This window comes from Sylvia atricapilla, chromosome 3 (assembly GCF_009819655.1).
Source record: "Sylvia atricapilla isolate bSylAtr1 chromosome 3, bSylAtr1.pri, whole genome shotgun sequence".
In the NCBI taxonomy this organism is placed as follows: Eukaryota; Metazoa; Chordata; class Aves; order Passeriformes; family Sylviidae; genus Sylvia; species Sylvia atricapilla.
The window spans coordinates 21,437,846-21,451,347 of record NC_089142.1 but is presented as its reverse complement, the minus strand read 5'-3'; the positions used below and the strand labels follow the sequence as shown (position 1 = coordinate 21,451,347).

The 13,502-nt window shown below is 33.5% G+C and overlaps 1 protein-coding gene across 1 annotated transcript in view; it reads left to right on the top strand.

The window, feature by feature from the left end:
• Positions 1 to 13,062, top strand: part of CSMD1 (CUB and Sushi multiple domains 1) — a 240,209-nt gene extending 227,147 nt beyond the window's left edge. Inside the window, exons 51-53 of the mRNA XM_066314261.1 lie at positions 84 to 171; positions 6,752 to 6,884; positions 9,523 to 13,062. Of these exons, the coding sequence (XP_066170358.1) occupies positions 84 to 171; positions 6,752 to 6,884; positions 9,523 to 9,682 (381 nt within the window). The 3' untranslated portion in view covers positions 9,683 to 13,062. The remainder of the gene's footprint in view (positions 1 to 83; positions 172 to 6,751; positions 6,885 to 9,522) is intronic.
• Positions 13,063 to 13,502: the final 440 nt, after the last annotated feature.

Below are 13,502 nucleotides of genomic sequence, written 5' to 3'. Positions count from 1 at the left end.
AAAACAAACGGCTAAATATAATTATTTTTTCATTTCAGAAATTGTTTTTGTGTTGTGTTTTTTTTTGTTTCAACATATTCTAGGTATCCTCAGGGCTTGAAAGAGGAGTTTTTACCTATCAAGGTGATATACATGGAAAAGACTTTGGAAAATTTATGCTCCAAAGACAAGGTATGTGCTTTTATAGCTTTGTAATATGTGTCATCTTCTGGGGTCTTGCAAGAATGAATTTAAAGAATTACACATCTATTGAACAGAAGCAGGCACGTTTATTTTCCACCACTCTGATTACAAAACATAACCATTTCTGCGTATTTGAAATATGCAGTTCAAATCCTAATTTAACTCTGTTTAACATGTTACCATCACAGTTTTTCTAGTGTAGCAACCTAATATGTACATGATGCAATAAAAGGAAGTGCATTGCAAGCAATTGCACTTCTTTTTGAAAGTATCAGGGATATTATGCAATGCAAATACATTTCTTTCTTAAATATATAAATTGTAGTCAGAATCATATAAGAAATTAAAAGGACAGAATCAACTTTTGACAATGTCATTTGGAGAATTCCTGTTGCTGGTGGATGTTTTCAGACTGTATATGTATTTGGACCGAATTTTACTTCACTGTCAAAAATATTAAATGAGTGTCTGAGGTATGTATTACAGCTGTGGGCTCAAGTGCTTTATCAGCCGGTATAAGACTAGTTATTTTATTCATAAAATAACTTTATTATAAAAAAGCATTTACTTATAAAATATTTACTCATAAAATATTTTTGGCAAATACCAAGTGTAGGCATCTGCATTTCCTGATCCTTGAACTACTTTAAGGCAGTCAAAGTATGGTATGTATACATAAAAGTACCGGTCTAGGAAGAGACCCTCTAGCCAATATCTCTATGGCAGGCTGTATGTACATTTTTTAAACTGCCTTGGTTCCATTAGCTTCGTTGGTGCTGTACCCAGTGCTCTTTAGAGCTCTGTCAAATCTCTCTTGTACTTCTTTGCTCTATTAAGTATTGTGGTAGCAGTTATGCTGTGAATTTGCTTGTTTTGGCCATCTCTCAAATTGCTAAGTATATTTAGTGACATGGGGCAGAAACCCATTTCTTCAGAGTCCCAGCATAAGAGCTGCCAATTATTGAAGCCAAATACAAATTCAATCTTCAGAGTAAACTCGTGTGGGACAGATTATTTGTCTGCCTCTACTTTCACGTAATCTTTACTACTGTAATATCTAAGCTGCTTTTGCTTTCTGATTTTAGCTATCACAGTGAAAAAGTAGAGCACCAACGTTTGTTCAAATGTCTGTCTGTTAAGCAGCCTTTTGTATCTTGAAACAGTAAAAATGTGGTTTGTTCTTTTTGTTTGTTGGGAGGTTGTTTATTTCCACTTTCTATTTTCTTAAGCAAGGTCAAAAACTATATCCATGGTTTGCCAGCTACTTAAAATAAAAGTTAGATTCTATGTGAAATTGATAATTCATGGAAGTAAATGAAGAATAAGCAGAAAATTAAACAGTTACAGCATTTTTCAATGGATATATTCTACAGTAGTGGAAAATATTGTCCATATTACCCTTTAAAGCTGTAATATAAGAGATCAGTTTGTATAAGGCCAGTAAGGAGCTGGAGCGTCCAAGTTAATCCTGCATTCTCATGCTGAGGATCTCTCATCTTCTGTTTTGACATCTTGGTAGAGAGCTTGCTGCAAATGGAGATACCATCTCTTTTACAAAATTGCCAAATTGACACTGATTTTCTATGAGTTACTTATTCTCTATTGAATAAACAACAATTAAAAGGGTACAGCAAATTTCCATCCAATACAGATCATATTTGTCAGTACCCTCATATATTCAAGGGTAATTTGCTTTTTAAAAAAGTCTATTCTGTTCATAAATATTCTGCTGAGATGATAATCCCATATATCCTCTCTCTGAAGACTTCACATATTTCTGGTTTTTAAGCAAGTTAAATTATTTGCTGCCTTTACAGTAAGCCAAAAGTACAGATAAACTACTGCATACATAAAGCAATATGAAATTCTTCATCTGCAAGCATATTTCAAAGACAGCATTTATGGAGAACTACTTCATTAACTGGGAAAGACCAATGTATTTGATGAATACCTTTCTATAACACTATGTTAGAAAAAAACTGGTTTCAGTGGGCGTCATAGAATCAAAGAATACTTTGAGTTGGAAGGGACCCACAAGGAAAATCATGTCCAACTCTTAAATTAATGACTCATATGGCAATCAAACCCACAATGTTGACATTAAAATTGTGCTCAAACAACTGAGTATTCTCAGTCTTGGAAATTAATGGCATGAAAGCAGAAAGAACTTTTCTTTCTTAGTACTTTTTATCCTTTCTCAGAATCAATTTTGGCTGTGGCCTTAGAAAACAATCGAAAGGATGAAGAAATTTGTTATAAGTCTGTTTAAAGAACTAGAACTTAAGTCTTTTTAAAAGGCCCAAGCTGTGACACCAAATTAAATAATTTCTTTTGACAAGTTATCAGTAATTTCTGAGGGCTTTTTTTCTGGTAGGTTGTAGCAACTTGGTTTCTAAAGGATGCAAGTCTGTGGCTAGGTTCAGTTTCAGGAATTGTTGAGTGTCCATGCCCAAACACAGAACTTCTGGAAGATGTTTTTTCTAAAATCTTGTTCATTCCAGTCCACTTCTTTTAAAATTGTATAAAAAGGTGGCTTTGTGACAAGAGAAACCATTTTCACAAAATTATTATTTTCCTGAATTTATTTTGTCTGGAGAAATACAATGACCCACTTCTTTTTCAGTTTTTTCTTTCCTCAAAGTACTTTTTGACTTGTCTAGATTGGCATAATATACTAACAAAAATGAAATATGCATTATTAATTTTCATCTGTTTTATTTTAGATCAATGGCTGTGGAATACACATCCATTGCTGGAAATTAATCAACTCTTAAAAGTGTTTAATATCATTAGACAAATTTTAAATTTCAACCTATAAATCTTCCTTCCTCTTCAGATCATTTCACACAACTTCTGTCATTCACAAGGAAACTCTACACCTAAACAGGGTACTGAAAGCTCCACAGTACAGAGCTGCTGTGTGTTAGCTAAAACAAACAAACATATATCTGGAGTAATGAACTATGAAACTGTACAATAACACACATCTACACCCAGTGAGGCACCTATCCAAAGAGTCTTCGCTGTCCAGAAGGTTCAGTTAGGTGAAGAAGTTACAGCCTATGTTGTTCCTTGGAAGCTGTTGATTTGCTTTCTGTGTTGGTATTTTTTTCTCTTAGATCCTTGACCTTCTCACCTTATTTGTCTCAGAAATTACTCTTAGGCATGTAATTCTGCTTTTCTTACTGTTGCATGGCTTTTGCTGTCACACTTTCTCTGACTTGAACAGCATTTCTCTTAGTAAAACTGAGCCATGCTGTACAGATGCCAGACAAATGAAACCCCAAGATAGGATTCAAAGGAGAAATGCATCTGATAGATTCAAACAATGAAAAAATATTCTTAATCACACATTCATGGAATAGCTTAGGTCAGAAGGGCAGGTCTGCCGCCATGAGACTAGGTTGCACAGCATTTTCTTTAGAAATGTTTTATTTTCTCTTAGGTATAAATGACAATACTTTTCAACCACCTCAAGAATTAAAATACATAGCTTGTACATTAGTGAATTCACTGTGTGTCATCAAAATTTGAATTCACCTGACTGCTGCTGTTTTAGGAAGCTAAAGCCTGTTATTATGGGAACTGTTAATAAAATATAAAAACATTTATAATCTTACTGAACATCCCTCTTTTAAATAGCATATTTCCCAAAAGCATGGCTTTTTTAGTGAAAAGCAAATTAAATTATCTTTTTAATATATTTTTTGTGTATTTCTGTATATATTTAGGTATTTCCACTTTTCTGTTTTAGATGTAGTAGCAATCACTACCTTAATTCGGGCAGCACAATATGCTTTCCATTTATTATAATGATAATGTTGTCAATAGAATGACAAAGTTCACATTAGGATATGTTCAATCACAAACAGGTCTGAAAATTGTTCTAATAAGTAGACTAGACCATGTTGAAGTTATAATGAGCCTCATACATGACTAAAATTCAGATTATGCAAATCTGCAGTGAAGTTTTTTCCTGATGAAAAGCATGTGCAATGCAGTCTGAACCTGGTCAACTCCAGGTTAAAACTGTACAATTAAAGGTTGTAAACTTCAGTCAAAAATGTCGAGTTTTGTAACCTTAATGTGATACTTCAAAAACTGCAGAGATATAGAATATATGATACCTCCATTAGAAGTTTTGTGTAAAGTATTAAATCTGAATCAGTTATCCAATGTAGATAACTTAAAAGAAACAAAGAATTTCTTACACTTAAAGAAAGTGTAAATTTGTCCTTGTTTTTAAATCTTGAGCTACACAACTTTTTTAATTAAGTAAATAAATCAAAAAATTTGTACTAAGTTTGTTCATTATGAGTTTCATGATTTTTCTGCTACTTGTACATTAAATGTTTGTATCATATGTTTCTTGATAATAGCATTGAGATATAAGTTCACACATATTTCTGTTTTGAATTTCTATAAGCGTTTGAATATTAATTCCAGATTTTTATTTATTTGACTTCAATGAATTTGATCATTACCATATTTTATAGTTACTTCAAATAATTGGAAAAACAGCTGGGGATTGTGGAGGTAAAGGATGAAGAAAGTGATAACTGAATGTAGGGGTTGTTTTTGTTTTGAGGGGTTTTTTTTAGAGTCTGTCACTTGTAATAAAAAAAATATTAATCAGTACTTCTAAAACGTCTATTAACTGTTGGAACTACTGTAGTTTTTCTGTCTTTAATTTAGATAAGTTGGAGAATGCCCAGTACATGTACAATGCAGTACAAATGCATAAGTTTATGCCTAGTGTATTTACACAGCTTGGATTTTGGGACAAGTACTGGGTACTAAATCCCAAAGTTTTTATAAAATGGGATTTTTTTATAAACTGTTTAATTCTTAAACAGTTCAATGTTAAGAGTAGTGTGATAAAGCTCATAACATGATTCCAACTACCACAATAATAGGTTTATTAATTTGAAAAGATTTTGCTTCACCAGTTCTACAGAGAAATATGTAGAGGAGTTACTAAAACATGAGAGAAGATTAAGACAGTGAAAAATATTGTAGCACAATATTTTGTCATATTTTAAGTGATCACATGTGTCAGTACTAGAATACCTAGGGAGGTTGACTTCATTTTAAAGGAAACTAAGTTACTACTAAAATTTATTACTTTTTTTAAAAAAATTAAATATGCAAAAGGTATTTTAGTATTGACAGTTGAAACATCTAGTGTTTAAAGGTATGTCACAGAAAAAAACCTTATCTCATTTGTCTTTTGCATTGAGCTTGAACTGCAAGAAATCATAGAATCATAGAAGGGTTTGGATTGGAACATATCTTAAAGGTCATCTAGTTCTAAACCACCTGCTGTGGTTTACTACTCACTAAATCAGGTTCCCAGTGCCCCATCCAATCTGACCTTGAACACTTCCTGGGATCATAGGAGAATTATTACTTTTTTTCTCTTTTTTTTTTTGAATTCTCAGTTTTTGAACTAACTTAGATGTTTTAGTAGACTGGTGAAATTAGCATAGTGGTCGTGTCTCTGCTGTATAGTTGGTTTGCACTAGAATCCTAAAAAGACTAATTGATGCTGCTGCTATCAAGGAGGGAGTTGTGGTGTTAGAAACACTCTGTACTGGTGGTTTGGAGCATTTCTGAGAGGTAAACAGCAGTGTCTACTGTTCTTTGCTCTCAACAGCAGAAATACCCCAGAATATCAAGCACAGCTATCTGTCCAAGCCTGATCCTCTCTGTACAGTCCCTCTCTCGAGTCTTTCTTTCCTGAATGGGATTTATATTGCTTTCTGAGGAGCTGTGAGTTCAAACTGATAACATGGAGTTGAACCTTAAAAAGCCTTCTTTTCTATAATGTTTTCTGTATTTTCCATCATAAAATTGTCTTTCATCCTTCACAATTTGAATTACCTGGGTGGTCAACTATTTAAGCAATTTAGCAATGTGTCTCTTTATACTGATGAAAAAATGTGTTCTGCAAAATGCTTTAGAGTCCAGGTTATCTGCCTGTCCACAACAGGGGCTCAGCGAGGCTGTTCTACAGGCTGCTGCATTTGCGTTCCCTGCCCTGTTCTATCCCAGTGCAACCAGAGCTGCCAGAAGAACATGGACACAGCTGCAGACTTGGGAGGCTACTGAGCCAAACAGAACCACTGTGGTTCATTGCAGTCACCTCAGTTTTTCCTTCCTTGTTCTTGTTTGTTGGGCTCTTGCACTGCTTGTTGGTTTCCAAGCTGAATATTAAGACTACGAGAAGACAGTATGTTTGCAGAATTAATTTGTTTTTCAGAAGTTATATGGCTTAACTTTATTCAATTGAGTCTTGATCAGTGTATTTTATAATTATTTTACTTTTTGAATACTATTTTCAAATCATTTTTATAGTTATTGATATATCATGAAATGACCCTGACAGTATTTATACTGACTCTGCATGCTATTTATTTCATGTTTTTAAGTAGAATTATTTTATCAAGACATCATCTTCTTTAACTCTTGAATAAAAAGCACATAGTTATCTAGATAACATGGAAATTCTATTTCTCTTCATATACAATGTGAAAATTTTATTTCTACCCCTTTTGTTTCGTTTTAGGTCCTTTAAGTGCAGACACAGACCTTTCAAATCACTATTATGGTACGAACAGCAGTTCAGTTGCAGCTGCCATCCTGGTACCATTCTTTGCGCTAATATTATCAGGGTTTGCATTTTACCTCTACAAACACAGGTATTGCAAATGTTATTTATTCAATAATTTAATAAGTCTTTTGGTTTGATTTTGATAAGTAACTAGAGAGCACAGTACTAAAAGTTTTAAGAGCATCTTTGCTCTAGAAACACAAATATTTCTAGGTATTCCCATGAAGGAGTTCAGTGCAGGGCAGTTCTTAACAATGTAAATTTTGAAAAATTTGTTGTTCTGCTAAGGAGCAAAGACCCATCAACCTTCTTGGTTCATTAGGCTGAATCAGATTGAAATCTGAGGTCACATGTTCTATTTTTTTTTTTTTGTTTTAAAGCTTTATTAAATTGAATGTATGCTGCTTCTTTCAAAAAGCTTATTAGTATTAATTATACAAGCTGAAAATCTATAAATCCCATGAGGGAGAATCCCATAATGTGACTACTTACAGTATGTGTTGAGTCAGCTAGTGATTACTGAAAGAATTGACACCACTTCAGGTCGTATGAAACTTTTATATGTCACTAGATAATAGAATAAACCCAACAATGTTGTCTGAAGTCTGGTTTGAAGATACCTATATATCTTCTGAAAATTTATTCATTCTGAGAACTATTTGCTAAATAGCATTTAACAGGAACTTGCTTTTTAAACTTCTGTTCTATAATCATGACACCAAGAGTATTTACAATTGCAAGAAATCACGTAGGACCGTCTGAGGTGCACCAGTGCCCTATGATGCGGTAGGTTGTCTGCCTACCTTGGCATTAGGTGATTTGGGAAAAACAAATTGCTGTGGGGCTTGGACTTGGGAGTTCCAGTTAAAATGACCCATTTAGGATATCCTGAAATGTAGGATAGCCTTCTGTTGACAAAAACTGCTCAGAAAGAGCCATCAACTGTCTTCAAACTTGATATTGTAAGATACATTTCTGGTGCCTATGAGTCAACATTTTCAGACAGCTCCTGTTCTGCAGTGGTGGTGGGAGCTTTAGGAGCATATTGAATGCCCAGGCATTTGGGTCTGGAGAAAAAATGGCATGAAAAGGAAATATTGCTTAGAAAGAGGAGGCATACTCATTAAATAAAATTATATTGTGGTATAGGAGTACATTTTGTAGTTTATCCTGTGAAATGTTTAGCACCCTACATGAGCAGTAGAAATATGTACATATTTAAGAGAGATAAAGCTCATTCTTTAGACAAGCAGCTCTCATCTCTCTGTTAATAGTATGGCTGGTGCAGCATTGCAGTTCTGCCTAATTTAAGTGTGTTATATTTGAGATAGGAGATGTTTCTCACAACTAAGTATTTCTAAGAATATTTTTCCTTTTCTTTTATTTTCAATTAGTTACTTCCACTAAACTGCAGGTTTTAGAGGGGATATCAGTGTCACATTACCATCAAAAATTAAGACGTTGATTAGTGAGGTAAAGTAATTTTAGGTCAAACTTTATTCTTTTCAAAAGAAAGGATGTTCCAGTGGAAAGAGAACAGAATCTATACATTTTGAAAGGACTTTGTTGAAACTATGTTATTGATCAGGATAACAATATGAAATTTTCAGAATTATGTGATGGTAGTTATGTCCCTAGAGGTTCTCTGCAACAGAGAATTTAATCGCTTAGGGTACAATTTTATGGATGTTTCTGCTGTGCCTATCTCACAGCAGCTTTATGTAATTAGAGCCAGGGTAGTTAAATCTCTTTTACAAAGTTGTGCTTTTTATCTGGCTGACAGGGATTACTTCATTCAGAAATGAAGACCACATCCCGATATTTCTGAGCAAAATTAAAATATATTTAATTACTCGTACTTAGGAAAGCTCCTAGTTAACTTCTAAGATTGTTTATTAGTTATAAAATTAAAATAGACAGAAAACACATTTAATAGTAACAGAATTATTTACATATTGTCAATTTCCATTAGTGATACCTTTCAGGGGTAGCTTTCCCTATCTGCTATCCAGAACAATTTTATAAGAAAAATTTGACTTTCAAGAACCTCTTTCTGAAATTATATAATGAGGTTCTAAATTGTTTTACATTTATTAAACACCAAACACTACATTTTAAACTCTTTTATCTCTTTCCTTGGCCTATTATAATTATATGTATAAAACAATACACTGAACTTCCTTATCCTATTTTTTTTTAAATCTTCTAGATACTAAGAAGCATAAAATAGTAAAATGTAATATCATAGGATATCACTTTACTATATATATCAGAAAATCTGCACAATTTTGGTTTATTATTCACTTAATTATTGGCTTAGTATGTTCTAACAGAACTTTGCATAAAAATCTGAAGATTCTTGAAATTTCAATATCTCTCTCATGGTAAGAAAACACAATCAAAAATAAAAGACTGATTACTTTCAGTATCATTTGATGCTGAATTGTCACCATTAATGAGAATATCAGTTAGGATGTGATCAATCTGATTGCAGGTGTTTGGACAAGGTATTTAGCAGCGTTTATTTTTGGAAGTATCTATGGAGGTAGAAAGACATGCTGTGGGAGATCTATGTGGAATAACTGGAATTGCAGACACTTACTTGAAGGTTTCTATCACTAGCAGTGCAAGATATGCCAGACACTTGCTGTTGTATGTAGACAGAGTGAAAAAAATTGGAATGACTATTATTGTTAATGATAATTTCCTGTATTTTTTTTTCCCAGAACAAGACCAAAAGTACAGTACAATGGATATGCTGGACATGAAAACAGTAATGGACAAGCTTCATTTGAAAATCCCATGTATGACACAAACTTAAAACCCACAGAGGCAAAGGCTGTGAGGTTTGATACGACTCTGAACACAGTTTGTACAGTGGTATAGCCTTCAGTGCCCAATATGACTGATTCATAGCCATACCTCTGATGGACAAGCAGTAATTCCTTTGGTGCCATATACCAGTTTCCCTTCTCTTGGCTTTGCTGCTGTAATCTTTAACATCCTCTGTCAGCCTACATGCAGCTAAATTTTCTGGTAAAAACGTGTCAGTCTTCGGGGGATCAGACAAAGAATATTTTTTCATCTAAAAGTTGGATCAAAATGCCTGGCTGCATCTGCTTCAAACCAAGGCACACATTAAGGAAGACTGCCAAGTCATGCCAATTTGTCATATTTGATGCCTCAGACTTTCATATTTGTATGCGGCTGGATGCCTTTCAATGCGTTCTTCTGGGCACTTGGATAAATCCTCTGAGTACTGTGACAAATGATAGCACCACAGATTATCCCTGGGAATATTCTGAAGAAATAAAGCTCTCTTGAAGGAGGAGACAGCCTTCCTTGAGGTTGCATACATTTGTGAATGCTTTACCATTGAAATCTTGCTAAAATTAGGAAAACTTACAGTGTATTTTATTCATAGGGCAGTTTTGCCAATTCCCCAATCAATCGTTAGTATCTCAAAATATTAATGCACAATTTTTTTGCACTAGGGTTTAATGGCTGACTGAGTAAGATACTGGTAAAAATATACAGGGTTTCTACACACTGTCCATTGTATATAGACATTCACTCACTCTTTGCCAAGCAAACATTCCACAATAAATTTTCTTGGAATATTAAATTGACCCCCATGCTTAGAACCAGTTAAAATCTTGTGCTATAGAGAATAATGTTTCTTTTGTCAATTTTTGACTAAACTTCATTGTAAACAAGATTACAAGTCACTGGAAACTTTCAGACAGAACAAGAGCCCATTTCTAAGAAATTTTCATAGCCATGATTTTCTTCTGAAATCAGTCATCAATCACCACTTTCAGTATCATTCTATTTAACAGCAGGGGGTTAGCAGCTATTGCTGCTTGCCATGTACAAATGTGAATAGTAATTTATTTTAGATAGCTCATAAAGCCTGTGAGCCTGTGCTCATAATACAGTCTTCCCTTTTGCATTTTTTTTCATTTTTCCTTTAATATGACATCATTTTCTGATGTTACATGGAACTAAAACACATTACGGTAGCATAAATAAACCCAGAGCAAATTGTCCATTCAGTTTCTACTTTGAACATAGAAAAATATTCAACTATTTTTGCCTTCTGTTTTAATTTTTTTAAACACACTGCTTACTGCTTTTGTACTTACACAGTTTCACAGATATTTATACATATAAAGGTTGAGTAATCATTAACATATGCTTAGAATTAGAGGTTTTATTGAATGGAAATAAACAAAATGCCATTCCGCAGAATAATTAAATTGAGTTATAAAATTAGAAAATTATAGTAAATAATGAAGCAAGATCTAGTTTTAGTTGCACACATTCAGTTCAAAAAACAGGGAAGTTGTTTTGCTGTTCTAATTCAGGGCTGCTTTTTTGATCCTGTTATTTGGTTTTAGTTTTCTGAATTTCAAAAGGTTCTATTGTCCAGTTGCTATCTAAGCCTGTTAAAAAGTTTTTTCTGAACTCCATATGTGTGTACATCTGGCTGTTATACACAAAAACAAAAAGGTAATATAAGCCCAGTAGCAGGTTTTTCAGCTAATGTTGCAGAACGCAACAAAAATTTCAAAGGTAACCCTTGTTCAGCTTAACTACATCTGTTGGATGAAAAATACCAGCAATATAATACATAATAGTTGTAGGGCCTGCAGCTGTTGTGTTCTTCATATGAGCAAGAAACTCTGAAGAAAATTTAATAACTAATCCTTTCCAGTCAGTTCCTTGTTCATTTTTTAGTAGCTTTTTGCTTTCTTTTTTTGTTGTTTTTTTTTTTTTTTTCTGAAGTTATTGTGCTGTAAGTTTCATTTGGTTGTCCCACCTCAGAGCCCTTTACATTTCCTGAGAAATAACAGTCATCAGATTAAAGTTGTTGTCCTCATCCTCCCCCACATAGAGGAAGGTGCTTGGCAAATGAAAAGCTTCTATAGGAACAGTAGTCCAGGAAGGGAAGATGTTGTCTGAGAAAAGTTTCTGACAGGTGTTAAAAAATGACATTACTGCATTAAAAGTCTTTCTGTAGTGGCAATGACAGAAAAAAAATGGAATTTTGAAAACAAAATACATACTTATTATTGATGTTTTCTAGTCTTGTCATTACACTGTATGCTGTAGTGCCCTGTTTCACTATGACCACCAAGGAATGTGTTGGAGGATAAAAAACAAGAGTTAAATGGTTTGATCTTTGGTGTTAGAGAGCCCAGACACCATGAATCCATTATTCAGTTGTTCATTTTGGGAGCTAATGTAACAATTTCATATCCTGAGTGAGAGCTTCTTGATCAGGGACACCCAAAAGGAACACACTAACAAATTATCCTAAGAAGTTTACTTGGAGCATTGATTAAACAGAAACTTCACGCTGGAACCCAAGCAAAATAAAACTATTGCAGTTCAATCAGTTCTACCCACACCATTCAAATTCCTCTTCTTCTCCACTATAAGTCTTTTGTTCAGGTTGGATCTCCTTCTCCTGAAGTTATACAGAGGGCTGTGTATGCATGCACTTACACATGGTGCTTCTTCAGAGTCAGACTCTTAAGACAATGTGCAGTGGCTGGGTAACGGCAGCCAGGAAATCTGTTTTTTTGAAATATATGCAGAAGACTTTTCCCCCCAGCGTTGACCAGATCATTATGACAGGCTAATAATACATGCTATATTTTTTTTAAAAAACAGGTTATGTGCTTCAAAGCTGTTAAAGACTGCTGCTTGTATCACACATCTTGCCTTTCTCCAGGCTAGCTGCAATAATTTTTTTTCTTGTGTAAAATATTTTGTAAACAAAAAAAGTTGTTATTAAAAAAATAAAAAAAAAAAGGTGGGAGGGTGGGGGAGACTGGGGAAAACACCCACATAATGACCAAGTCAATCTAATTTTCATTCCCACTATTCCATTCTGCCATTTCACGACATGCTGCTGTGACATGAAGTAGGTGCAAAAGAACTTTTTGTACAGAGATATATTTTTTATGAAGAATTTGTAAAATTATTAAATATGCTGTACTTTTTTGATTAATGTAGGTAAATTGTTAAAAATAAATGTTTTTACAATACAAAAAGAAATTGTAATTTTCCCAATAATGTAAAATTTACCATCTTTAGCTGATTTTCGGTTCTGATCCTATTACACTTGTATTAATATTAAAGTGGCCTGTTAAAAATAAACATTATTCTCTTTGGGAAAAAGAAAAAAAAAGAAACAAACATAAAACATAAAAAGACTGTAATATAGCCTGTGCAATGCCACCTACCTTGAAAACAAAATCAGAGTTCTAATTAAATATTTAATTTTAGATTTTCATCTATTGTGTGACCTGTTCTTATGAACTTTGTTCCTTCTATTTCCTTTTATGCTTTTGAATCTCAGATACTGATTTTTCACTACATAAGGTTTCAATAGAATCTTAGTCTTGTCATTTTATGTTCCCATGCATTTTGTAAGTTGGGAAAAAAAATCAGGTACTGTCTAGTGAGGTGTGATTTACCTCCTGTTATGTTACAGATTCAGATTTTTAAATGGGACTTAAACTTTTGGTTGTTTTATAAAAAAATAGCCAGATTATTCTTTCATAAGTCTGCACCCTACTCACAAAATTGATGGATCACATGGAGCCAGAGGTATTTCAAATTTTAACATCTGAGAGCTATTTCTTCAAATGTACATACTTTGAATAAAAAAAAAAGCTTTTATACATATTAGTTA